Source organism: Pocillopora verrucosa, chromosome 5 (genome assembly GCF_036669915.1).
Source record: "Pocillopora verrucosa isolate sample1 chromosome 5, ASM3666991v2, whole genome shotgun sequence".
NCBI classification, from domain to species: domain Eukaryota; kingdom Metazoa; phylum Cnidaria; class Anthozoa; order Scleractinia; family Pocilloporidae; genus Pocillopora; species Pocillopora verrucosa.
This window is the reverse complement of record NC_089316.1, coordinates 21,202,886-21,229,254: the sequence shown is the minus strand read 5'-3', so window position 1 is coordinate 21,229,254 and position 26,369 is coordinate 21,202,886. Positions and strand designations below refer to the sequence as shown.

Genomic DNA, 26,369 nt, shown 5'->3' with positions numbered 1-26,369 from the left:
TTCTCACACTCCAGTCCAGAAAGATACCTTGGGTTATATAAATGTAGTGGAATGAAACTCTTGGTTAAAACATGTTGTAAAATTATCTACCATGTGCAAAATTAAAGATTCACGACAAAGGAAATTTTACCATGTATGGCAATAAATACCAATTTTGGCGAAATAAGGTGTCCCCCCCCCCCACATCCCCAGGAGAAGATAGATGGGAATGTGAATTGCCCACGAAGATTTAGACACACGTACATGATGGTCGATTCAGTCAGACAGGGGCTGTGATATGGGCAGATCTTTTCTCCGTCACCTCTGAAGTCGAATTCCCTGATAACAAAAATAACTTTCTCTTTCAAATGCTACATAATCCATTACTTACCTTGCTTTTCGTTCTGCTCTTTCCTACATCATGTTTCGTTAATGACTTAGAAGTAGAATCTTTGCCGCGCTTATTTTCTACTTTCGAAGCGCCTTGTTTCGCTGCCTTTCCAGCAAGGCCAAAGAACGATCGAGTATCCTGTAAAAAAAAAATGTAATTATAATTGAAACACCGGTTAAAAGACTGCCGCTGAGAACTAAAAGGACTCACAAACCATTTTAGTATAGTGACATGTTCACATTATGTGACGCTTGCGACGAAAGAGGAAACTTCGAGGGGTGTCGCTATGCGTGTTTTCTAAGTATCGCTGATGTGGGGACTATTTTACCGGTCGTAGTGAAACCACGAAAACCAAGATGACTATCAACGGTGTTTATTTAGATCACGATCACGATCATAAACTGAAATTACAATAATATTATAACGAATGCATGAATCTACTTGAATTAGTGTGAAAGGCATGAAAGAAACGCTTTACGTGCCTATGTCGATAACGCGATTAAAATAACAACAATTAACGTGAATTAACATAAACAAATCATAAAAGGCTAAATTAAAACTACTCGAGATTCAAAGATCGGCTACACGATAACCATTTGCGGCTGATTAACAGCCCAAAGACTAAAATGTGGGCGTTACTGTGTGAGCGTCTAGTTATTTCAAAATACTCCTTTGATTTCAAGATAATTAGTTGTACTGTTGTACAACACAGTACATATGTGCGCTATCGCCCAAGGTGAAAAACTAAACTTAAGCATATTGAAATAAAACTAACAAAATCACTTACATATCGGTCCCGCTTGTGCCAAAGGTTTGGAACGAAAGAACGAAGGTACAGCTGTTCAAGGCGAAATCTTGCGAAACTCTGGCTTATTAGGACGCTAACTTAGCTTTTATATGCGCGTGGTGACGCTAAAAGATCCGATTACAAACCAATAGGTAAAAGATAAACATTGTAACTACGATCGTAAGTAGGCACACAAAGTAATTGACAATTGATTTAATAAAAAAAAAAAAAGGCTGTTCTTTTGTTCGATATCCTTAACATATTACTCTCCTACATTTCGCGCCATCTTTGAAAATCTCCTGTACTTTAGTCAGCGGTCACTAACCTAGCTAGCCTCCAGACTCCTGCTATTTCTCTTCCGCTAATTTTCCGAGAAAAACAATAGGTCATAAGATAACCATAATTTAATTCTAATTCACGGAACCAAATGAAAGGAGCTGTAAGGCGAGGGAGGTTGAGCCACGTGCAGTTGCCCAACAGGTTGCTTTGAAAATGGCAAATAGATCTGCGGAGAACACTTCTCAGGGGTACGTACTCTGTTGTGGATGTCGATATTTCCATGAATGAATGCGCTCCAGATTCGCGCACGCTCCTTCAGTGATTTGGTTGTTTCGTTTTGCTATCGTCTCCTCGAGGTATATTGTTTATTTATCGAAAAATACTCAAAATTCGCAGAAACTTGCAAAAGGTTATTTGAAGTTTTATACGCTGTCATTCAAAAACAATTTCATTTAATATAAAATGACTCTATAGAAAAAAAAAAAAAAAAAAAAAAAAAAAAACTCGTAAAAGTTTTACCGATTGGACTTGAATGGAACAAACGTGGTCGTGTTACGATTGGTGCGTATTTTCCCAAAGTTAAAATTACACTCGTTTCTAAATTGTATCTGCTTGAGTGGTAGCAGATGATGGAGTTTATGCGCAGAATTGGATACAACTGAGTCAAAGAATTAACGTTTGTAACACTGTTCTTTGCTCCTGTTTTTCAAAGATCTGATGCCATGCAATGCATTTAGTCTCTATTGTAAAACTAGAATCGACCATATTTCCGGAATTTTTTAGGGCTTACTGTAAACTGCCAAACGAAACGAAACGAATTGAAAATATGAAAATCTCTGTGGTGTTCTTTGCTGAATCTTCACTACGTTCGCGAAGAGATCAATCTTCTACTGTATTTATAGGAAGGACTGCGCAATTTGGCCATAAAATGCAAATCTATAATTCACATCAAAATTCCGTGAGGCTCGAGCTGTGCGATTTACAAGTTGTCCAGTATCGATGTTCGTAGTCGATAAATAATTCGATTGCGTGACATGACACCTTCCCTGAATAATATCGCGTGACTAAAGTTGGTTTGCAGCATGTTTCTGATTGAAAAATTAAAAAAACAAAGTTTTCGTTGAGGTTTCAGTAATAGTAACGTTTGTTCTGTTATCATTTGTATGATTTGTGGACTGAACTGACCGATTCATCCTTAAGGGGGGCATTGGGATGTGCTAAAGAATTTCGGATTGGGTGTTCACTGCGTTTTGCAAATTTTCCGGTTTTCGTCAAAAATACCTGTCTAATGGGCTACGGATTTAGTTTCCGATGAAGTTTTCGGATTGTCCTATTTGGATTCCGTTTTCTCTCCGATCCAAGCGGTCATTATGCGCCCCCACTGATCTCGAATAGCCGCGAGACCTCTGTATGCTCCACATGTCAACACCGTATCGGATCGATTAGGGTTTTGCGATCTGGGATGTGAACGTTTATCGGTTTTGACTGTTTAGCATGCAGTTTTCAGTTCTGGTCGAATTTTTTTTGCGGTTTTGCGGTTGTGGATGATTTTTTTCGACGGCTTTGAGGTTTCTAATAGACCCTCTCATACTTCCATACAGTGGAGTTGCACACGGATTCTTGCTTTGCAAATTGAAAATCTCTCTTTCTAAAATTACAGATCTTCCCTTTTGTTCTGTTCCGTGTCTTAAATTACAGTAGGCCTTGTTTAGTTATTTCCTCTGAAATGGTATGAGGAATTCTTTTAATTTTTTCTTTTTAATTTTCTTTTTAATTTTTCTGGAAATAAAGTGCTGTTGTCTTTCTCATTTCACACTTGAGTTTGGGACTGAAAATGAGGGAATGCAGGCTTAAAGCTGGGGTGTCTGTGCCAGACAGCTTGATCCTGCCTTTGTCTGCATTATCATGTATTACCTTTTTAATTTTCCATTCCAGCATGAATTTTTAATGTTCTGTAACACCTTTTTTTCTTCTTGAATACTAATAATATAACACATTAATTTTAATCCAAAGATGTCTTTGTAATTCTGTTTTTTGAGACATGTTGATGGATTTTCAATCTCAAAAATTATCAATTTAGGTGCCCCATAGTTATCAAGGAGAGTCTGTTTGATCTTGGCTGTCTTCCTCCAGCTGTAAGTGAAATACTGAAGTAACTTTCATGAAATGACAAAATTGTTTACGTGTTGCAATGATTTGATTTAGTGTCCTCCTTTCAATAAGCACCCCCTCTGGAATAGGGGCCCATCTCTCCCCTGTTTTAAGTCAGAAAGGTTGAAAGGTGATACTGTTTTGCTAAAACTTCACCTGTAATTTCATGCTTGCATGATTGATAATAATTATTACATGTATTATTATTATTTTTAAGCTTGTCATTATTTTTATACTGGCCTTTGTCAAGCAAAGGGTCAAATGTGGACTTCAAAACTGCAATGGTTATCCTGGTTTGCTGATGTGAGTACAGAATTGATGAATAGAGCAAAAAGTTCAAGGCTTATACTGAAGGTCAGCAACATATAGTCTGATCATTGCGTACTTTTAAGTAGTTGTACCCAAGTCTAAGTGACACCCAGCTACATGTACTTTTTTTAAAAAAAAGTTGCTACTTGTAATACAAGGCAAGGGGATGTGCTGCTGGTTTGGGTGGCATTTTCATGACTCTCTTAGCTATAATGGAGTTACATTTTCAGTAGAGTCACAAGAGTGGGGACTAACAAATTTTCATGATTCAGAAAATTATCATACATCAAAGTAAGGATTTACAAACAGGAAGGTTCAAATTAGATTGAAATGTACCAGAATGTTAATGCACTGAAGATGAGAAGTAAAGTGTTCTAAATTCACGTAGACAAATGTGTTGTTTTATTTTAGGATCATGACCTACTTAAAAGACGATAGTAGCTAGATAGATGCATCTATAAACAGAAATTGACTAAATTGACCACAAAAGTTACATCTCTGGTAAAGTGACTCACTTAACAGATGGGGTGTATAATTGGCCACAGGGTAGACTATAATGGGGCAGGTTTTCTGAGAGGCCGCAGCAGTACATGTAACACAGCAAAAATTGACCCAAAAACTCCCCCACCCCTGATCTATCAGAAAGTTGTGCCATTTCAGTCAGAATATAAACACAGTGCAATAATATGAGGCATTCTGTTATTGAATGGGTTTAATAGGAGTGTACTTTTAAGTGAGCTATTAATTGGTGCCACTGTTTAACTAATGTTCATGTGGTTTCCTTTCAGACCATTTGATTTTTTAAGTGGTTTTGGTAACAGATTCACCATTGCTGTTATGTTTGGAGCCACTTCCAGCACATGCCTGAATATGTTTTTACAACCAAGAAATGGAATTTTTCAGATGCCTGACCCAGCTGGATGGGTGCAGGGTGAGTGGTCATACCATAGCAACCTGATTTTGAATAAATTGAGTGTTTGTTTGTTTTGTTTTGCTTTTTTTCTCTCACTGTTAAAATCATTTTAAAGACTATAGATAAATTACAAATTTTAATAATTAAGCTTGCAGAACGTAGCCTCATAACTATACAAAATAGTAGCAGTAACCCATCAAGCCAAAAAAATTTGGATGTACAACCATATGACCATACAAGGTGCTAATTTTAACATGCGTGGTCAACTGTACTGCAGGCATGCCAATGCCACAGCTTTGTTCAGTAGTCCAGTGGTCAGAGCACTGGGCTCCACGTCAGACAACCCAGGTTCTAGTCCTGGCCGGGGCAAGGCGTTGTGCCCTTGAGACATGCAGGAAAAAAAAATGTGAGCTCTGCTTTTAGGCTTGGCTAAATCTATATATTATGGTTATATGGAATTCAACATACAGTTTAAACGACTAGGAGCAAATATATGTATGGTCAGTAGCATTTTGAGGCATTTGGTTTGTGTCTCAGCCAGTATTTGTTGTGTTCCGCAGAGTTTGCAACAGTACTGCTGTGGATGTTAGGACCTTAGGGCCATCCTCATCCAGCAGTATACCTTATCAGTGCATGCATTGTTCCACCATGTGCCCGTGTTGTGTTTGCTGTTCTATAGCATAGGATTCTTGTCCTTGAGGATGGTGTTTCTTGGTGTTTCCTCCCCTCAAATCTAACTGCTGGGTTTCTTTTGGCACTTGGGTTAACTGTAGTTGCAGCTCCTGGGCCTCCAGTAGCCTCCATTTGTGATTTTGTGTGAACTTGATATTAAGTTATTTATTTGGAATATTTAGACAGGCTGGCTCAGTTTGGCTTTTAAAAGCTTGATAAAAGTGGGCCTCTATAAATGATAACAATGACCACACTGGGAGCCACATTCGTTACTCTTTGTTGAAGTTTGTGAGTTGTTTTACTAATTAACTCTCAATATCTGATTATTAATTAATTCTCCCACTGGCTGCCCTACATTTGCATATTCATCAGTTATGAGAACTTTTCTGTTAGATCAAGAAAACATTCTCTACCTGATTAGTTTGAGTATTCTCATTGCCTGTTTGCTGGATAATCTAAGGGTATTATAGGGAGAAGTTACCTTCTAATCATTTCTGGGAGTTAAAGGGTTAATGTCCCCTGCTTATAACCAGCACAGAGAAGATGAAGGAGAGTATGGGGCCTATGGTTTATCATCCTTAACGAAGAAGACTAGAACATCTAACCATTTGCAGATGTTGTATCAAAGGCAGCACATCCTCCTCAGTTATTTTAAGACCCTGAGTGTTGTTGTGGTATGGGACTTGAACCCTCAACTACCAACACAGTCATAACACCTTCATGATGTAAAAAGAAATGACAAGGATGCATCCAAACCACTTGCTAGATACTTTAATCTCTCTAATCATTCTGGGCAGCACAAGGCACTAATTGCAGCCTTATTCCCTACATCTAGGCAGTTCAGAGGGCCGCAAAACTCCAGAACAAAAATTATCTTTCAAATAAGCACTCTAAAGCCGCGCAGTATCAACAAACGATTTTCAATTAACTAATTTATTCTTGTTTTCTTGTCACCATATTCCCACCAATAGCATAGCTCCATTTTCTGCATATAAATATATACACACACAACTCACAATTCCTCCAGTTGCTCTGATGAAAGGCTATTGCACTTGAAATGTCAGCTTTTAAACTCTATACAGTGGCCAATTTACATTATCAACTCAGTCATTAATACTAAATTACCCTGTTATACTCTCCCAGTGAGCAGCACCACAGTTTCTTTAGAAACTTACTCCTTTACCTGAACAGCAGTCCAGCACTCAACATGAGCAAGCAGAAAAATATTTCCTCTGTTTTAATTAGTTTTTCAGAATATTGTCACTGTTCTTGTGTACGGGATCCTGTTCTACCCATTTTTTGCCTGTCTGACAACTGACAACAGACTGGTTGGGTCCTTGCTGGGTTTTCTTTGTGTTACAATCAGGTGAGCTAGCTATTACTTTGTTTATGAATACCAATTTAATCAGACTGTGAGTTTCATTTTTAATAAGCAAATACAGTTCTCAGAACTCTACAGTTGTCAATACTTAATTCAAATATTACTCCAATGTGGAATTTTACTCTTTGCTTTGAAATAAGTTATGTTTGTGTTAATTTTGGAGCATGTTTTGTACACATGTACTAGTAAATAGGGAACACAGTAAAGCATGGCTTACAAGTGAAACAATAGACTAATTTGGTTCTCTCAGCTTAATTAACCCTATCAGCCCAAAGGGTAGTCAGCATGTAAGTTCTCCCTCCAGTAATATTGCTGACTCATTCATTAAGAACATGCATGAGAATAAAAAAAAGATTCCCAACTCAAGACGCTCTGATTACAACATGAATTCTTCTTATCAGTACCAAAGGAAATTTATGGTGAAGAGTCTAGAGAATATAGATATTGATGTTAACCCTTTAACTCCCGTGAGTGACCAAGACAGAATTTCTCCTCACAATATCAATACAATATCAAGCAGACAACTGATGAGCATAACTGCACTTATGCGGAATCTGTAGCATGAATTAACAACTCCACGCCTTTACAAACATGATCTTTAATACGACTGACGTTGGTTGAAACTAAAGAAAATAACAAACTAATTGACAAGGAAAGCAAACCAGCGTATTCTAATTAATTTCTTAGATTCTTCTTCAAACTGGGAATAGAGTTTCAGTGTATGAAGTACTTGAAGGTAAGGATATGAAGGAATCAAGTGAAATCGTATGTTTTTAATACTCGGCTTTTTTGTTTTTGTTTTGATATTTCTCAAAGTGATATTTAACAAATCAAACACAATTCTCCTTGGTCTGCAGTCTTATTGGTCATAGAAATGATGCCAACAATATTCAAAGCTAAAGTGAATCCACAAGTGGTGGTCAAGTGGTTTCACCACAAGTAGTATTTCTTCTAGAGTATAAAGGGGGTGGAGGGGGAGTTTGCATAGAGTATAAACAAGGGACTGTAGAAAATTGATTGCCAATTAGCAGCCAATGAGTGTATATGTGTGTGTGTGTGGGGGGGTGTGATGGGATGGGGGAAGGGGGGGTCATAAGGATATTAAAGAGTCTCATGGGGGTGATCAATTCAATTTATTATATTAAAGAACCAAAATCCTCCTAACCCACCCCCACCCCCCCTCCAGGTGATGAATAATGACCACCTCCCATTTAGCTATTTATTCATATATATTTTTTGTTCTTTTATTCTATTTTATTTATTTATTTATTTATTTATTCATTTTTTAATTACTTTTTTTTTTCACTAAGGGAGAGTACCAGAAGGAATTATTTTACCTGACATATTTGGGGTCAGTTCCAATCACCCTTTGCCTTGCATTCATTTGGATGAGGTTCAGTATCCTGCTGTATCGTGAAGTGAGAAAGAAGTGGTTCCCATCTGAGAGAAGGGTAAGTCACTTGTGAGGAACACGGCACACAGCAGTTTAACATCGGGCATGCGCGAGGTGATCAATTCTGGCTAGCCGTGCGCCAATTTCCGCCTTAAAGGATAACATAAGAAACAACCGCTCTTTCGCAAAATAGGCGAAATAAAATTGCAACGCTCCTAGATGTCTGCAAAAGGAAGCAAGGTACCTAACGATAATGTATATCGTTGAGTTGGATCGATATATCGCCCAAGGCAAAACTTTTTTGAATGGTTCAATACTATTTCGCAATTTTCTTTACAACAGCTTCTACCTCTCAGAGCCATATGACAAGTCCAAGTAAAAAACAACCAAACTTCCTGAAACGCGGGAAAACGCCGGTGACAAAGTCCTGATTGGTTTTCAGCTTTGAATCTGATTGGTTGAGAGAGGGGTGCGAGTTTTTCTGGACCAATCACAGAGCGAAGTAAAGCATAAACGAAGCGATAATTGTTACTTTCGACATTTAAAAAACAAGCGTTTGTATGGCACGATATTTCGTCGATGAGTCGCCATTTTCGCGGTTATCGTCTCACAGTTTTGTACGCTGGCTATAAAAAGCTGTCCAAGGATGGAGACTGGGGAGGAGTTACCGCTTGCTCCCTCTCTGTACTTCATAAATTTTCTGGAACCATCCCCAGATAGGGGTAACTGTTGTTAGTGTTTGTTTGGAAGCTTTTACTGCTGACAAAATAACATTAACTTTTCTTCTTTTCTTTTCCAGGGTGGCGAGGAAATCTGCGATACACGTTTGGCCAGAGAAACGGAGATCGCTCACATGAGGGAACTCCTGTATCCAGGATCAATTTCGTAAGCAGTTAAAATTGGTAATCTAGCAGGGTTGAATACCAAACTCTGACAATATCCTACATATGAATTTTATTCAGATAAATTGTTGTAAAATGGGTTTGTCCCACAGTAAGATTATTCGCATGAGATCTCTATCGCCTGACAGCTTATGAGGGAAAAGCCTTAATCGAAATTCAAGAAAAGAATTATCAGGAAAATAACAGTATTCTCTCAGCAGAAATCAGCCGGAGATTAAAAACTTAACCCCAAGACATGTCCCTTTATTTTATAATCTGTACATAGGCTATTCACGTCACGCACTTTATATCACTAATTAGTATTGAATATCAGTCTCGGATTGAGCTTTTTAAAATTGAAACTATGAAATGAGAGTTGACCAAATATGTCGCTGTTGACGAGTTGACCAATAGTGTTGGCGAGCTGACATGTTGGAGAAGTGACCGGGTACAGAATGCATCTATCAGCGTTGTGATAGAGAGGTAGTTTTTTTAAGGGATTAGCCTGACACTATACGGTTGTAAACAAAGAGGACAAAAACACCAGCCTGTCTTGTTGCTAAGTTTTCAACTAGTTGTTGGTTTATTCTAAACCAATAAGATTTGTCGCTTGTGATTTTCTCTGCGTTGATTGATTCAGACATCGCACTCATAACTGCTACGCGTTGTGTAATAACTTAGATGGTAACCGGTCAAGTCGCCCAAAAGTCATCTCGCTCAGAGTCATGTCGCCCGGAACCAGAGTCATGTTGCCCGAAATCCTGAGTCATGTCGCCCGAAATTTTATCGAGTGTTCAATCTTGAAGAAAAGTAACAATGGCAAGGAATAAACTCGTAAAATGCTGACTCGTAAAATGTTTTCGTCCGCTAACCTATGCAAATATGAAGTTAAATAAAGGCTCAAATATCGCTGTTCATTTTAGCGTTAATCGTTGATATGAACTAAACTGCTCATTCAACAGTGCAGATTGAAGAAAAGTAGCAATCGCCCGAAGTCATGTCGCCCGGAACCAGAGTCATGTTGCCTGAAATTCATAATTATGTCGCCCGAAATCCTGAGTCATGTCGCTCAAAATTTTATCGAGTGTTTAATCTTGAAGAAAATTAACAATGGCAAGGAATAAACTCGTAAAATGCTGACTCGTAAAATGTTTTCGTCCGCTAAGCTATGGGAATATGAAGTAAAACAAAGACTCAAATATCGCTGTTCATTTCAGCGTTGTTCGTTGCTACGAACTAAACTGCTCATTCTACGGTACAAATTCTAGTAATTATAAGCGGAACTTTCAGTTATAAGAATTTTTCACACATATCAGAAAAATATATCAAGTTCTCTTAGTTTTATTTATCGTATAAAAAAACAACATGAAACTTTTACAGCGGTTTTTCTGGTGATTGCTAACCACGCGAACAAAGCGTGTTAGCATCATTTCCCTTAGGATCAGACGCGGCATAAATTATCGCGACTTGTTCAGTTGTTCCTTGTTTCCTCGGCCGGTCGCATGTAAATTTTGTTCCGGCTAACTATACATAAAGAGGTTAAATTAATAACAGCCACCATATTCCTATAAAGGAAAGCTGAAACACGAGATCGTTACCCGTACGCAAAAAAATTATATAGTGAGCCTTCATCCTTGTATCGAGTGCGGAAATGAAGTTCGACCACGCCAGCGAGCCCTTCAGTGCGACATTGCGGCTTTTGGCAGCATCGTATCTGCGGGACTGGTATCGACCAAGCCACCTACCGTTTGGCAACAATCAGAGGAAGAATAGATTGGTTGTGCGCTGCATGTTCTCTTGCGCCATCGAACCCAAGTGACCAGGTCCCCGCTGCTGAGAGCACAAGAACCGACTTCGCCCAAGGTACGGAAATTTTAAGACCACTGTTTGTCCACGAAATAATTTTATTCTTAACCAAGAACTTAACCTTTCTAGCCCAAGTTTTATCTTGAACGTTTTTTTCCTTAGATGAGTTTGCGATAAAAATGCGGTTTTATTTTTGTTTTGCAGATCTTTCTCCAGAGTATCCGCCTTTCTACCTACTGATTCAGCTGCTCCACCGAGAGTCCTCTGCGTGCACCGTCCAAGTTCGACTCGTCATCGCCAGAAAACTTTTGCTCGCGTTTAGGAAAATAATGATACAATTATTAATATTATTACTATTATTATTATAGTTTAAAAGGAATAGTTTATTTTATCACGATAAAAAAAATCAGATATGTAATAATTTTTTTTTTTTTTTTTTTTTTTTTTTTTTTATGACGAACTTACCTTAAGTTGACATTTGAATTTGTTTTCAAGGGGTGGGTGTCACTTGGTCAACCTACACGTCCTCGCGTGTAATTAGGTTTAAATGCAAGCAATAAATATGTTTGTATTAATGCGTGTCTGAATTTACCGCAACATCACAATCTTGCTTGGTAACCAGGTGATGATTCTTGAGCACGTGCTGTATTCAAGACGGTGGCGTTTTCCAATGTTCCAATCATGATGATGTGAACCTTCGTTCGAAACAGAATGCTTCCACAGACAAAACAACAACAGTTAGAACCATACTGTAGCTGGTATTACTATTTTTTTTATTTTCGTATTCTGTTTTAGGATTACTATCTCCGTGATATCAAACAACAGCGAAATAAACAACCTGAGTTTCACGAGTCTGCATTCTACGAGTTTCTTCCTCGCGATTTACCTAAAATGTTACTTTTCTTCAAGTTTAAACACTCGATAAAATTTCGGGTGACATGACTATGAATTTCGGGCAACCTGACTCTGGTTTCGGGCGACATGACATCGGGCGTGATGACTTTCGGGCGACTTGACCTTAAACCACCTAGATACTACACCCTGCGTGGTTAAAACCCTACCGTTTATTGTGCTGGTTAAGCCATCTGCTTTGTTCTAAGTTATACTACCAATAGACCCCAATTTTTATTGGTTTACCAGCGTGAAAACCCACTTGGGATGTTAAAAGAACTCGGGAAAAATTTGTTAATAAAGAGCCTGGGGCGAGTGATTTACAAACTTTTGTCGTGTTCTCCCAACAACTCAAGTAGGTTACTATGCCGGTACACCGATAGAAAGTTCGGTCTGTTGCTCAAATAGAAATCTTGCACTCTTATTGTTAATTAGTGAAGGATTAGCAAAGCCAATCAGACTGCAGAACTTTTGACTAAACGCTTTTAGATTTACACTGGAATCTTTCAATTCACTCATTACTCTTTGTGATTGGTCTGGAAAGCGTTCCAATCAGTCTTGATTCCTTTGGCCTACGTGTAAGGCTGTCATGTTCGGTGAACGAGAACGTGTACGTAAAGAAAAGAGCTGCCATTGATCACCAACGATAACATAAACGTGGGATTGATGCCTACATGAGTTATGAATAAATAAAGTGACACATTTCTTTCGTTTTTGCAGAAGCTTATTCAGATGATAATGATTTTCTAATTACTCGGGATCGGTGGTATAATTTCTTTTTGTGTTGCTTCAAACAGGGGGAATATGGTTGGATTAAACTGGTTTTCAACGCTGCTTCATTGTTTCTACAAACCAAGGAAAGGTAAAGATGTTTTGTTCGCGCCATGTCTGAGCCACGAACAGGAACCATTTGAATAAGGAGATGATTTAAATGACACCCAATCGTTTGTTGTTAAAATTTGTTTTTTAACTTCATCTGAATTTCATTTTTAGATTTCAAATTTTCGACGCAATTCATTTCAACAACTTTGGTTAGCGCTTTAATGATCCTTCAGGTTAGTTGGATAATTTGTATCGATTTAACTATTGTATATTTGCTTTCGCTTTTGGTAATACTGTGATGGCAGAATGATTGACTGACTGACTGACTGTGCGACTTGCTTAGGGAGTGAATTACACTATCTCCATGGTCATCGTCACCGTGGTCATAGTTTACCACGCTCATTACTGTTTTTGTGTTGGATTTCTTTTCTCATACATATCTACATACATAAATGCATTTTATTTCTTACAGTCGAGACAGATTAAAAGTTTCCAGCCCACAGGTAGCTCGAGTGCCATTCGCTCCAATTCTGAGAAAAGAGTGCCAGCGGTCGAGTTGACAATCAAGAGCTTTGTTTATAAAATTTCTTAGAGGCAGAAGATCGGGTGTGATAAGAACGGATCTCATAAATATCGTGGAAGAGTTTTTGAATGCTACAAAGTGCAAATCTACGTCTGAAGTCAAACATCAAATTAGCTGTAGGTTCACAGCAGGGGAATTTTAATGGTAAAACAACAGCATTAGTATATAGAGGAATTACATGCCGGTACTTTCTTCTAAAGTGTTACGCTCTACTCAGGTTTTCATGGCAGTTCTTTCCCTAAGGGACGTGATGAGAAGGGTATATATTGAAAAATACAAAACTCATGGGGACACCAGCTCGGCTAATTTTGTAGACGTCCTCTTTGGTAAGTTTTTGTGTCTGTAAACAAGAAAATAGCTTGTTCCAGGTTTTCAGTTAGAAAACCATGCGTGGAAGTAAAATTCCAAGCACGATGCTATCGACGGAGCGAATGACAGAACGTTTGGGTCGAGTCGAAAAAAACTGAACAAGGGATTGGTAGTAGGGAACACGACCTGGCTCAAACCTCCCGGCTGATTGCTACTCGACCCAAATCTCCCTCGAGTTTTCTACCCAAATCTTCTGTGGCGTTGCAGTTGTGCCTTCCGTTGTAGCTATGTCCTCACACCTAATAACCAACAGAGCGTGGTTTTATTTTTTTCCAATCAAAGTGCGTTGTGATCGTGTTTTCTGCGAGTCACTTCCCAGCTAGGGGAGAGAAGCGATGCAAAAGTGTGACAAGATCGTAAAGATTTCCTCGTTCGAAGTTTGACAATTTCAAAAGGTGTAAATTCTTTAAAATTGATCCTTAAAGTGGAATAAATCCTATGGACTTACTGTAGCCACCTTTACACCGATTTTCCATTTGATCAGTGGATTCTAGAAAAACGGGGTAAATTCTGTGAAATTCATCCTTTAAGTGGACTACATCCTACTGACTTGCCGACATCACGATGTTTACCCCGATTTTCGATTTGATCCTTGTGTGAATTTGTCATAAACGGGGTAAATTATGACAAATCCACCCACAAGTGCAATACACCCTTCAATGATTTAGAAACTGTACTAAAAAAAAGATGTGTTTAGGTGATGGGATCGGGAAAACGAGCATGGCTCAGGGGATAGTGTATATTCGTGAACGGCTACCGTACTGGCTTTCATGTAATGTACGTGCTCACAAGTTTCACGTGAGGAATTTGGTTTTCAAAGATCATTGTCTTTCAGATCTCTGAGCTTGAAGCGCTCTGCGGAATAACAACAAAGCGCTCTAGATCTGTGACTGTATAAAATATGCGGCTAGCTGTAACAGCTGAAATCAGCGGAACCGCAATAAAATCACAATATACTAATTCAACTTTTTTTAATAGAGGGCTCAGTGCGATACAGCAAAAACCCACAGTATTCCAAATTAATAACTGAAGGTTAAACTTCTGTGTTTGAAGGAAGACTTTGTGACGCAGACAAATAATCACAACTTTGACCTCTCAGTCGATCTCACCTCCGACAGATCAGGGTGAAGCGTCAAAAAAGATATAATTTTGCGTCGACGAATCATAATCTATGATCTTCAACGGTTAAAGAAAAATAAATCAACTATGATATGACACCACATTGAGCTTTTGTCTTAGCTTGTGGGTAAAATGTTGTCATCGCAGGAGTCGCAAGTCGAGCAATGAAGACTGTAAATAAAGCAAGACTGCAAATTAAGCGTGAGCAATAACGTATCCCTTGGTCGAAAATCGCTTTGTTATTTACGCGGCAAGTTGTTCTTCCACGTATAGGTTATAACAACGATGCGATCAGACGGCGTTAAAGAAGAAACGTTAGAATTTCAAGGGAAGTAATGTGTGTGTGAGAGGCCAATGATCTGGTTCGCAATGACCATGCGGATGACAAGTTTTCCTGAAATCAGCAGGAGGTTGTTCATCCGTTGTTGCTGGAAAACACTGGTCAAATTTTCCGCTTATCCCGACCCATCCCGACCCCCTTGAATGTGTACTTTTGCTTAAAGATAAAACTACAACGGAGTCTCTCAACCAGTCCCAAGCTGCGTGTTGCTCGATAGATCACAAAATATGATTGGCCACTGTATCACATTACGTCAGAGGACATATCTACAATAAGGGGGCATAACTATTACGAACGACAGATGAGTAAATAGACTTGGTTGGATGGTAAATTTTTATGGTGATTTTTTTTCTTTTTTTCAATTTTCTTTGCAGGCGGGATAGAAGCAGGACTTGTCTTGTCTGCGGTCATTTCTCTTTTAATGTTGCTTCACTTCATGAAATGCCATCGGTGAGTTTTCACCTTAATTTGGAAACGCTGAAGCTTTTCCTGAGTCAGTCATCGTGTTCTCAATTTTTTATTAAGGAAGACTTTTCACTTTTACGGCTTCCTCCACATGTAGGTCGTTACAAATTAAGTGTCAGGGGAAAGGTGATGAAATTTTATATATATTTATATATTTTTTTTCAATTTAATATCCTTACACGCATTTCTGCTTGATGGTCCTTTTCGTTTTTTTTCTTCGTTATTGTTTTTTATTATTTTTTTTACTCTTTTTTATACTGTTTAAAAAATAAAGTATTCCGTGGCAATTATGCTCCCTTGCAAAATAGAGTTGTTGTTGTAAACGATTTCGAATCCAAGGCGCTCACGTCCAACGTTTAAATTTTTTTTTTCAGAGAACACGTGCTTCAGTTGTATCAAGGGCAAGCAATATATTCAAAGGACCTGCTCTTGACACCTGCAGCTTCAGTGGTACGTACTGTGGTTAAGTGACGGATGATAGGAAGTTTAAGAAACGACGACAGCGGTTGGTTAAAAAATGAACTTATATTTGACCTACGAATCTCGCGATACTCTAAAGTCATGTACTTTCTTCCTCGCTTTCAAAATATCTCGAAACTGAATATGGAACACAGCGTTAAATTAGAAATGGAAGTTTTAAAAGAAATAGCTGTCGCCGTTCACGCAAAGTTGGGTCATTTCACGTTGTTGTTTTGCAGATTTACACAAAGAAATTTACAAAGATTTTTTTGACCCTCGTGCACAGCTGTTGTTCTGCTTATCTAACGTTTTGTTTCGTTTCGTTCCCGTTCCCGCTTTGATTTTCTTAAACTGCTTGGCTAGTCGTTGTAGTCAGGATGGATCCTGGAACAACAAATCCATTTTCTGGTCTTCTAGATGCTTTTCAAATAAACATCAAACCATGTTCCTTACATTATGCTGTTTCTCGAAGAAAAAAAAAAAAAAAAAAGAAGAAAATGAGCCCTGTCCCTAACAAGCGCCCTGTTTCGATTAAGCACCCTTCCTTGAAGTATCAAACGTAGGTGAGCGCCCGGGCGCTAAATCGAATCATTGCTGTATGACAATAATGATGATAATAGCACTAATATTTAAGATACTACTACTAATAATAATGACAATGATAATAATGATGATGATGATGACGACAATAGTTGTGTTGGGGAAAATGATAACCATAAAGATGATAAGGATAACACAAGAAAATGACAGAAATATAATGATGATGATGATAGGGAACGGAAGATTTTCAAGAACTCTAGACCCGGAAATATGTGTGATTCCTTGGTTGGACCGTAAGACTTCTGTTATAAAATTTGAGAGTGAAGATTTTGTTGTTGCCTTTTTTTTCTTTTTATCCCTGCTAGGGAAAGAGTCTCCGATATTCTGGATATCAGATAGCGTACACATTGCTTGGTATAAGAAAATGAATTTGATGTCACACAGTATCTTAAATGCTAATCTTCTGTTTGTCCCTTTCTTTGTTTGAATGATCGACATCAGTATCTGAGCAATTGCCACCTAACCCTCCCCTAAGCCAACAACAGTCAACTGATAATAAGTTAGGGTTAGTGTTGGGTTAGTGGAGGGGTAGGAGCGCAATTTCTTAGATACTGACACTGGCCTTGTTTGAACATGATACAAATGTACTAAAGAAATACGCAATAATAGGGATTTGAAATTCTGAGGATAAAGTTTGCGTGGTCCTTTAAGCGGGCTATTTAACGTTTTTTTTCCTCGGTGACTTTCATTCTCTAGCAGAGTTGTCCCGTTTGAATGAATGTTTACCGTTGATTCATGAAACGACACCTTTATGTTGTCGCCAAAACTTAAATTTGAAGAGATTCAGATTGTTTATGATTTAACCATAGTTGAGAAGCAACGCGGTCTTTAAAGGGAAGAAATAGTATTTCATGAACCTGCAAATTTTAATTTATTGTTTATACTAGCAGGTGGGCTCGTAATTTCGCAATGCTCTTGGTACAAATGTGATCTCACCATGAAGTTCTTTGATGTTTTATCTTCGTTTCTTTTGTAGGTTTTGGCACTCTGACAACTTTTCTGTCAACTGTGGTTGCTGCTCTGGCAATCGTTTTCAAATCGAAAGAACTGCTCGCCCCAGAATTATGGAAACATTTGAAAGAAACTGGAATTGCTATTTTGTAAGTTTTACCGATGTATATGTTGTATCGATTTGAATCTTAAGAATGAGAGTTATATTATTGTATCACATTGTTGTCTTCTGGTTATTGTGATCGTTGTGGGCGTACTGCGTAAAAGGCGGGAAAATACGAATGATCAAATCACGATTTGTTCAAGTTTTGAATCTGATTGGTTGAGAAGGTGGCGCGAGCTTTCTGGACCAATCACACGGGGAAGTTAAACAAAATCACAGCAATCCTCGATTACCTTCGACACTCAATTGAAAAATACTCTACTACATGAAGAATGCAACTCTAAAGATTGTTTAAGCATCAAAGCAAGATACAGTAACATATTTGCAGGATCAGGATTTCGTGGCTAAGCTGGTTTTATAATTATAATCATAATTTCATAATTATAGTGGTAGTAGTAGTATAGTGGTTCATAATTATAGTATCGAGACTTGAAGGCTTTTCGAAAGACGCAATCTAGTACTCATGGGATGTTGTTTTTACAGACCCACTTTGGCCTTGGCTATTTTTCTGATGTTGTTCCAGTTGTTTCTGACACATTTCGTCTTCCGGTACTCGAATTATCCAAACATCACTGTCACAATTGATAATAGGTATTGTTGTATATCATTCTGAGCTGAATCTCTTGTTGTGTGATACGTACGCCCTGAACAACTGATCTACTCATTACAAACACGTGCAGGCATCTATGACTAGTACTAGGCCTGACAGAGTGCAGTCCGATTCGGTCCGTAATTTATCAAGTGATTGACAAAATTATAACAGTAAGCATATAACGTGTATAGTCACATAGGCATGCAACGTTAAATGGCCAGTTACAAGCATAACGTTAACTGTACACTGTCCTTTTAGTGCACCAATCAAAACTATAGCAAAACTCGCGAACGTGATTAATTATCACCAGCCCGATTTGAGAACTAATAGGACGGTGTACGCGTCATGTGTGTAATTGGACAGTGTAAGAGGATAGTTAAAGAGACAGTTAACACGTCATGCCAGGGTAAGTGGACAGAACGCGTCGTGTGCTGTTGTCTCGCATTTTGCCGAGTTAACGGTTGCTTTTTTTTCTTTTTCTCTTTTTAATGAAAACGTACAACCACAACCGATCTCTAGTTTCTTTCTCAAATTTTGTTACGACTACTGACCGGATTGGACTCCGCTCGGTCCTATTTGGCTGCTGATGACCGATGGCGTAGCAAATTTTATCATTGTGTTGATAGGATATGTCGTATGCTACTGTATGTTTAGTGGTCAACTCACGCCTTGCCGAGAGAACGTTCAATACAAAGCTGCGGTAGATTAATTGAACGTCGACACAACAACTCATCGACAGAAACATCTCTGATGAGAAGATTTTTGCCATATATCTTTGTTATCATTGTATGTGTGTTTATTGTTGTTGTTGATGTTGTTGTAGTGGTTGTGGGTGTTGTTGTTTCGTTGCTGTGATGGTTGTTGTTGTTGCTGTAGTTGTGGTCGTTGGTTTGTTGTGCGTTGCATCCGGGTTAATTAGTAATTCTCCTAGATTCACATCTTACTTATGGGTCACGAAGCTTAAAATACTCAGCCCGTATCGTGTACACTTTATTTTTGGTCTCTTTCTCTCTCTTTCAGGCGGCTATTCTCCATCATGTCATACTTTTTCTTCTTCTACAACATCATTCTTGGACTTTTCTCTGGTTTTATGCGAATTCTAAAGGGCATGCTTTTAGGGGTGATTTTCATCTCTCGTATCGATCGTACATCACTGATGCAGGGTTTCCAGGCTTGGGACAAAGGTAAGGAGCACGCACCCAGTATAAGCAATTATAAGTGGCAGAGGCTATGTGAAGGGAGATATACAACATACAGACCTATGATGCTGCCATGTTGTCACTATTTCCTAAAACAACTTTTAACCAATGAATAATGTTTGTAAGACTTCTGGGACGAAAGGAAGGTCGAACAGAAATTCCTCAGTGATAAGATCCAAGAAATTGCCTAGAACGCAGCAAACGGTAGTGGTTTAGTAGCGATTTGTAATAGCTTTACGTCTGATTGTTCGAGAGAGTTGCACGAGATTTATTGAGTTGTCATTATGCTAACGAAAGCATAACCTATGGGATCCTGGACAACCTTTGACTCTAACTTCAAATTTTGTTCATTTTCTTTTCAGCTTTTGTCGCATACCTTGGTTTTGTGACTGTGCTGGTTGCCCACAGCCATCCCGTGATGCTGGTGTTCTGTCAGTTGCTTATTGACAGAAAAAAAGATCACCAGCCCCCGCAAGACCGTAAGTAAATAGTCTCTAGAATCATGACTCGGCTGGGATGATTCTGATTGGCTCGATTGATAAACGGACAGATGAGCGTGCGCACAAATGGACGGACAAACGAATGGGCAACTGTGGCTTAGAGACAATTGGCATGTTTGTTTCCTTTATAAGATCAAAACACAGCGCTGTTTATGCACTGGCCACGGACACTCAGCAACCAATCAGAACATTAGAAATGATCTTTTCACAGAGGGCAAGAAACACATAATATTCTTTTGTTAAGCGTCGTTATTAATGTGAAATCGTGGAAAATTTGGCAGAAAATGTACCCCATTCCCCAAGTCAGATAAGAAGATAAGATAATTTGATAAGAAATGGGTACTATTGAGAAGAAACTTACGATGCGAGCGATGTTCGGTTGGTTACTATTCATTTCATATCCATTCTGTGGTCACGCGGGAATATTGAAAGTTAGCCTTTCTTCTTTGCCACTTTGCACAGTTTTTTGAGGAACTAAAACGTATCTCGCTGACTGTTACTTTTCAAGCCGACCTTTAAAAAAACGATTGTATTCTGGGTGATATAGAACAGTTTTAAGGCTTTTCATGAGGAGAAAAAGAAACATCCCTACGTGTGTAATCTTTTTTTCAACTTGAGTCTGAAGTGCTTAAGTACTCCGTTCTTAACGTTAAAATAAGTTTTCAAGTACCGTGTTTTAAGGCATCTAATTTGTCGCCGGATCTCCGACAAAGCCTGTATATTGTAGGTTTGGCATTGAGGCAGGACGCTCTGAAACTTTGTAATATTTGTTTTAAATGACATTTCGTTGCCATTCCAAAACAATAGTAAAGGAAGTAAAGACATTTTGTCTCCTTTCTTACTCAAAGTACGAAAGAAATTTCTCTCTTTTGGCCTATTTTCTCTATTGCTATGATTCCTTTGTTGTCATGAACTAATTTTTTGAAGGGTAATTAACTTGAAATACTCGACGAAGTCCCTCCAGATCTGGTCCAAACCTCTCAAACACAGCTTATATTGCCATTCCTCTCTCTTTGTCTTTCAGGCTTTATGTGGGAGCCCCGTCGGCCGCGCATGTCTCAAAAGGCTGTCAACCGCTGGTTCCTGGCCGTGACTCTCCTACGCAACCCATCTTTTATCAAGTACCGCCGCCAAGGCCGCCATTTCACGGCATCTGTTGTGACTCTTGGAAGCGTCAACTTTGACGTTCCAGTGTAAAACTTTGAGACAAACTCAGAAGGAAGACCACCGTTCTTTCTTTATGGTTCACTTTTCCGGAGATCTGCTATAGCTTGGGGTTAAAAGTTTCCCTCGTTTTTTACCACAGTATAATACAGTCTGTATCTTGGCGTTGTTGTTATTGTTGTTGTAGTTGTTTTTTTTTTTTTTTTATTTTAAATTTTTTGAGTCAACATGTTCCTCCTCTAATGAAAGCTACTCTAAATTCTGAGCTAAACTTTATTAAACACGTAGATTTTGGTAGAGAAGTGAGTAAAGAAGCACACTAAGTACTTATTGAAAAACAATTTAAAATTGTGGATTTTTACTGCTGGCTTCGGAAATGGGAATTACATTATCTGGCAAACATGGAGAGGCAGATGGTAACATTTGCAATTTAAGATGAAGTTTTGGGAAATCTACTTCTCTTTAAACGATAATGGATTCTAAATATTGATTAATTTTCTTTGGTACATTTGAATTTGATGAGTTTTTTTTTAAAGATAATATATCGAGTATTGAAAAGTAATATATACAAAAAGAGCAAGCAGTTTACGTTAGGCTAAAAGCCAAGTATTTAGGAAGGAAAAATAGAGAAAAATAATAAATAAATATTACAGTTTGCTTAGGCGTTTTAAGCGGAAGTTTTTTTTTTAATTTTTTTTTGTTTGTTTGGTTTTTGTTTGTTTGGTTTTTTTTGTTTGTTTGGTTTTTTTTGTTTGTTTTGTCGTTGTTGTTGTTGTTTTTGTTGTTTTCCTTTAATTATTATGAAAGTAAGAAAAGTAAAAATTGGCGCACGATACCAAATAATGTTGTCAATTTATGAGGTCCGTGATTGGGGGAAAGACTTGGGAAGGAAGGTGTGGGTTTGGAACTGGGGAGCAAAGAACCAGTGGCAATAAAAAATACGTAATTGACAGACAGCTGTGAGCATTAGCCACACGAGTGCTTTAGCGAAGGCCGATTTCTTTCACACGTGCGAATATATTCATATACGACTAGCGAACTCCAACATCGTGAAGACCTCTGATCTTTCTCCGAAAAAAATTAGCGGAAGTGGAAAGTGAGGTGGGAGTGAAATATTGGATTGGTGGGACTACCGGCGAAACCGGATCTCATTCAATTTTGTTTGCTCGTTTTTATCCGCGCGAGGATCCCGGTCGAATTCCCACTGGCTCCCGGGTACAAATCTCCTCACCGGCATCCCGAGAGATACTGACAAGTGTCCCGTGGGAATCTGGACGAAAACTTGCAAAAATAGCGACGTACACTTCAGAGGGTAATGACATCAAGGAACTCGCCTTTTTAACTCGTGAATTGCGCGCATGCGCAAGAGCGAGTTATAGATATGATGTGGAGAATAGCACTCGCTCGCTCGCTCGATTGGTCGATTCCTGTAAACTTTTTTTCGATTTTAGGCTTTTGAGTACACTTGATAGTTTTTGGCGAGTAATAAACAAACGAAATGGTGACCTTTGTTGCTAAGAAGAGTGGTGGGGTGAAAAAGAAGCCGATGATAATCTTACAAGAGTTTATTGTTTTCGTTTTAGTTTCAACAAGCGGCGTCAGCGACTGGCAGGCGTGCGATGATTCACACTGAAATAAGAAAACAACCTTCGTTTTTCATAAAATTGTAATTTACAGTCCCTGAACCTGAAAACGATCCGAAGATTCATTATAAATATCACTTACTCCGAAGCGCTCGGAGTTTACAGGTGTAAAAGCTTTTTCTGTAATGCTGTGAGATTGGGGACAAAATCGATCGTTACATTTCGTATCGTGTGTTTTTTCTGTGTGAAGCAACAAAAGGTGCCGTCGTTTTGTATTTCAACGTGTTTGGATTACGATCACCCAGAGCATTATGGCGCAAACGCTCAAAATACTTACAGACGCATACACAAGTCGCATTGTTCGCGGCCAATCGACACTAAAAGATGTTACTGAGCGGTAATTTTGGACCAGATTGAGTCGCGAACGCTTGAAAGCCATGAAAGCCTTGAATGCCTTGTATGCCTTGTATGTCAAGTATGCCAATGTATTAGTTGAAAAACGTACACTTGTTGTAAAAAATGCAAAATCTGAACTCTGAAACCAAACTGCATATACTCTATGCAATCTATTGAACAACACTGCTACCGTGAGACTGAAGAACAAACTCTAATGGTGCAAACTGCTTGTGAAGAAAGGCGCCATGTTGGATTCACTTGATGCCAGGGAACGTAGCTACGATAACAGTGCGAATGGTTTTAATTTCACGATCAGAAAGGTGAATCTTACGTTTGTTTTCATTGTAGTTGTATTGATATTATTTTTTAATAAATACATGATCCAAAATCCTGTGTTTTTGTGTATAATGTTATTATGTTAAGTATTGTTTACGCAATTGTCTTGTCACAGGCGGCCCAAGCTCACGCCTCGAGAAGAAGCCAACGATTAATTCATGAACGCATCACGCGTAGTGTGACTCGGTTTTAAGTTACGAGAGGAACCATTGAAAATTTGAACACGTTATAAGGAATAGTATAGGCAACGTAATATGGTCGATTTACAACGATAAATATTTCGAAATATGAACATTTTTCTCGTAAAATCAATAAAACTTACTCATACCCTGTGTATCCCTTGTAGTTTCTGGCGATTTCTGCCGTTTTAAGCTTGCTTTACCATCACTGGTATTCACGTCATCTACTTTTATTACGTTGGTAAAATCTGTACAGACATCACATCAACCAACTCGCGCACAAAGTAAGAAGACTACATTGAAGGCTTGAAATTGTATTTCGATCGATTTTCATCAAAAAATGGGCCAGGAAGTTTCCACAATAGTGCAAATAATCGTGAAGGCTGATCGCGGAGAAGCGATTGCGTGACGCTCGGTAAGCTGTAAGATGACATGTTATTATATACCAGGCGTAAAAACTCTTCAAATTCCCAGTCTGCATTTTGTACCACTCTGCAGTCTGCAGTCTATATTTTGTATCCGGTCTGCTGTCTGCATTTTGTACTAACAGGTATCCGTGGCACCAATACAGTTTATTTTTGGTTACATTTATTCGTACAACACACTTAATCTACCACAAAATACATGTGAGTGAGGTAATTTGACATTTTGGTTTATTTTTCGCGTTAATACTCTTCTTTCCTTTTGTAAGAATGTAGACAACTTACAATGTTTCAAGTAATCCACCCACCCTACAAAAAAAATAACTCTTGTATGCATAGCATGCCTATGTTTTGAAATAGGTGTATGCCCTTGGCCAGACTTGAGCTCACTATTTCAGTATACTAGTCCGACACCCGTAGTATCACTACACTTGATTCCAAGGACCCAGAACCATCCAGGTTACCCTGCTCACAGCGTCTAGTTTCAATTGTAATGCCTTCTTATCCCAACGTTACTTTGTTTCTTTGCTACATCAGCGAACACTGAACTACTATGGGTAGGTCTTCCAGTGATCATGGAGGCAATTTCACTTGGCATCGCTGCTGGAAAAGAAGGATTACAAAGTTATACGAGTGATAAATAATAAGAAAAAAAATTCAAAGGTTTCTTCTTGCTCTTCTCCTTTTTATTCGTTGCACTTAATACTTTGTTTTTTTTTTGTATATATTTTGGGACAAGTATCATTTCCTTTGCTTTCACTTCTTCGAGTTTAGTTGCTGGCTTTCCTCGACTAACAACCTGATCTGGATATTCGTCACCTTTGTGGCTTTCACATAAGTTGTGAGTTTATGATTAGTGTTGCTGAATGTGATTGGTATAACTGGACTTAATGCTGCCACAGACTTTTTTCTCTGCTCTTTAAAAAAACAAATTAAGTATTTATGATATGACCCCCCACAATATTTACCACTTCCCTTTTCCTACTTACTCGCAAAAAAAAGTGGACGTTGTTGCTGTTTGCAGGGTTGCTAGTCAATTTTAACATAATGATCGCCTTCAATTGCGAGAAAAACCTCTCGAGACAATGTCTTCACAGGCGTAAGATAGCTTCATAAATTCTCCAACTTTTACTACATGGTATGAAAAAAAGAAATTCTTCCCTCTCCTTGTTAATGTTTTCTCACTGTTTCACATTGATATGCCAAGATATGTTTTTCGCCCAAAAATAATTCATAAAAAAAACCCTTGAAAAAGATGAATGGAGCAGGAAAAGTAGGAGATGTTGAGTTTATAAAATTTAAAATGAGACTTCACTTGGCGTGGTTCAGTCAGTTTAGACAATTTTGTTCGCGATTTCTTTGGTTCATTGTCAGTGTATCGAACCTCATAATCTCCTGGTTAAGAGTTGTTTTCCCTGTAAATGACTCCTCATCCCACCCTTGTTGCCAAACTAGTAACGTCTTTGGCGAGGATCCTCTCCTGCTTTGGCTATTCAACAACCATATCTAAATAATTAATTTATTTCTATTGTATTCTTCAGGTCAACATCATGATACTCGTACGAGTCATAGAGAAGATGACCAATTTGTTGCAGCCAACAGCGGAAGACAAGCATTCTCAGCGGTAACATTCACAACATAAAACTAAAACGAAATAGTGGAAAAGATTGCCATGTCCTCCTGTAAAGCAATATTCGCCTAGCCTACTCATTCCTTAATCAGTGAGGCATTGCGATATCTAATAATGAAAATTCATTGTCAAAGGAAATTAATTTAATGCTTTGTTTTGTTTTTTTTGTTTCTTAACTCCTAGACTTGGCATCAAAGCATGCGTAGTAATAATTCCCCAGCTGGGTGTCACGTGGCTATTTGGTCTCTTTTCGCCTAAACACAAAGCTTTTGCTACTCAACGCTACTCAGGTCAGTGTTCGATAGTAACTCTCAAAAATCATTCAATTTCGATTATATAATTTGTTTTCTAACTACGTAGGACACTATTACATTGGTTAGATGGTATTTTTTGAAACAATAAAACCAAAAAGTTGTTAACTATGCAAGAGAAGACAGATTTCTTCTTTATTTCTAGGATATGCAATTCCCCTCCTTCTTAAATTTCTTTTCATACTAACAGAAATCTTACTAGATATATGACCAATTTATTTGAATATTGTGAAAGTAATGATCTTAAAGTCATGTTTATGCTGCAGGGTTTCCTGATTTTCGCTCAACACTACACGCGAAATAATCAGGTAAGAGAAGACATCAAAATGACTATACACTAACTTCATATCATC

General features: G+C 38.3%; 1 protein-coding gene across 5 annotated transcripts; it reads left to right on the top strand.

The window, feature by feature from the left end:
* The first annotated feature begins 1,529 nt into the window (after window positions 1-1,529).
* Window positions 1,530-22,080, top strand: LOC131769937 (stimulated by retinoic acid gene 6 protein-like). Of its 5 annotated transcripts, none has more exons than XM_066166829.1 (19): window positions 1,531-1,684; window positions 3,517-3,571; window positions 3,805-3,890; window positions 4,718-4,827; window positions 6,727-6,847; window positions 7,550-7,598; window positions 8,173-8,313; window positions 9,055-9,140; window positions 12,631-12,695; window positions 12,827-12,888; window positions 13,456-13,564; window positions 15,441-15,516; window positions 15,906-15,981; window positions 16,896-16,944; window positions 17,567-17,690; window positions 18,188-18,295; window positions 19,317-19,480; window positions 19,858-19,974; window positions 21,020-22,080. In XM_066166829.1, exons 1-19 carry the CDS (start codon window positions 1,650-1,652, stop codon window positions 21,190-21,192), a joined length of 1,806 nt encoding a protein of 601 aa, XP_066022926.1. In that variant the 5' UTR covers window positions 1,531-1,649; the 3' UTR covers window positions 21,193-22,080. The 5 variants fall into 5 exon arrangements, with proteins under 5 accessions (XP_066022927.1, XP_066022926.1, XP_066022925.1 ...); XM_066166828.1 differs by having other exon boundaries at window positions 4,685-4,827; XM_066166830.1 differs by lacking the exon at window positions 18,188-18,295 and having other exon boundaries at window positions 1,530-1,684; window positions 4,685-4,827.
* The last annotated feature ends 4,289 nt before the right edge of the window (window positions 22,081-26,369 follow it).

Coding starts and splice junctions, on each gene's coding strand:
- LOC131769937 (XM_066166828.1), top strand. CDS start 1,650: ATGGCAAATAGATCTGCGGAGAACACTTCTCAGGG. Junction 12,696..12,826: donor TTTCTACAAACCAAGGAAAG/GTAAAGATGTTT, acceptor TTTCATTTTTAG/ATTTCAAATTTTCGACGCAA. Junction 12,889..13,455: donor GCGCTTTAATGATCCTTCAG/GTTAGTTGGATA, acceptor CGCTCTACTCAG/GTTTTCATGGCAGTTCTTTC.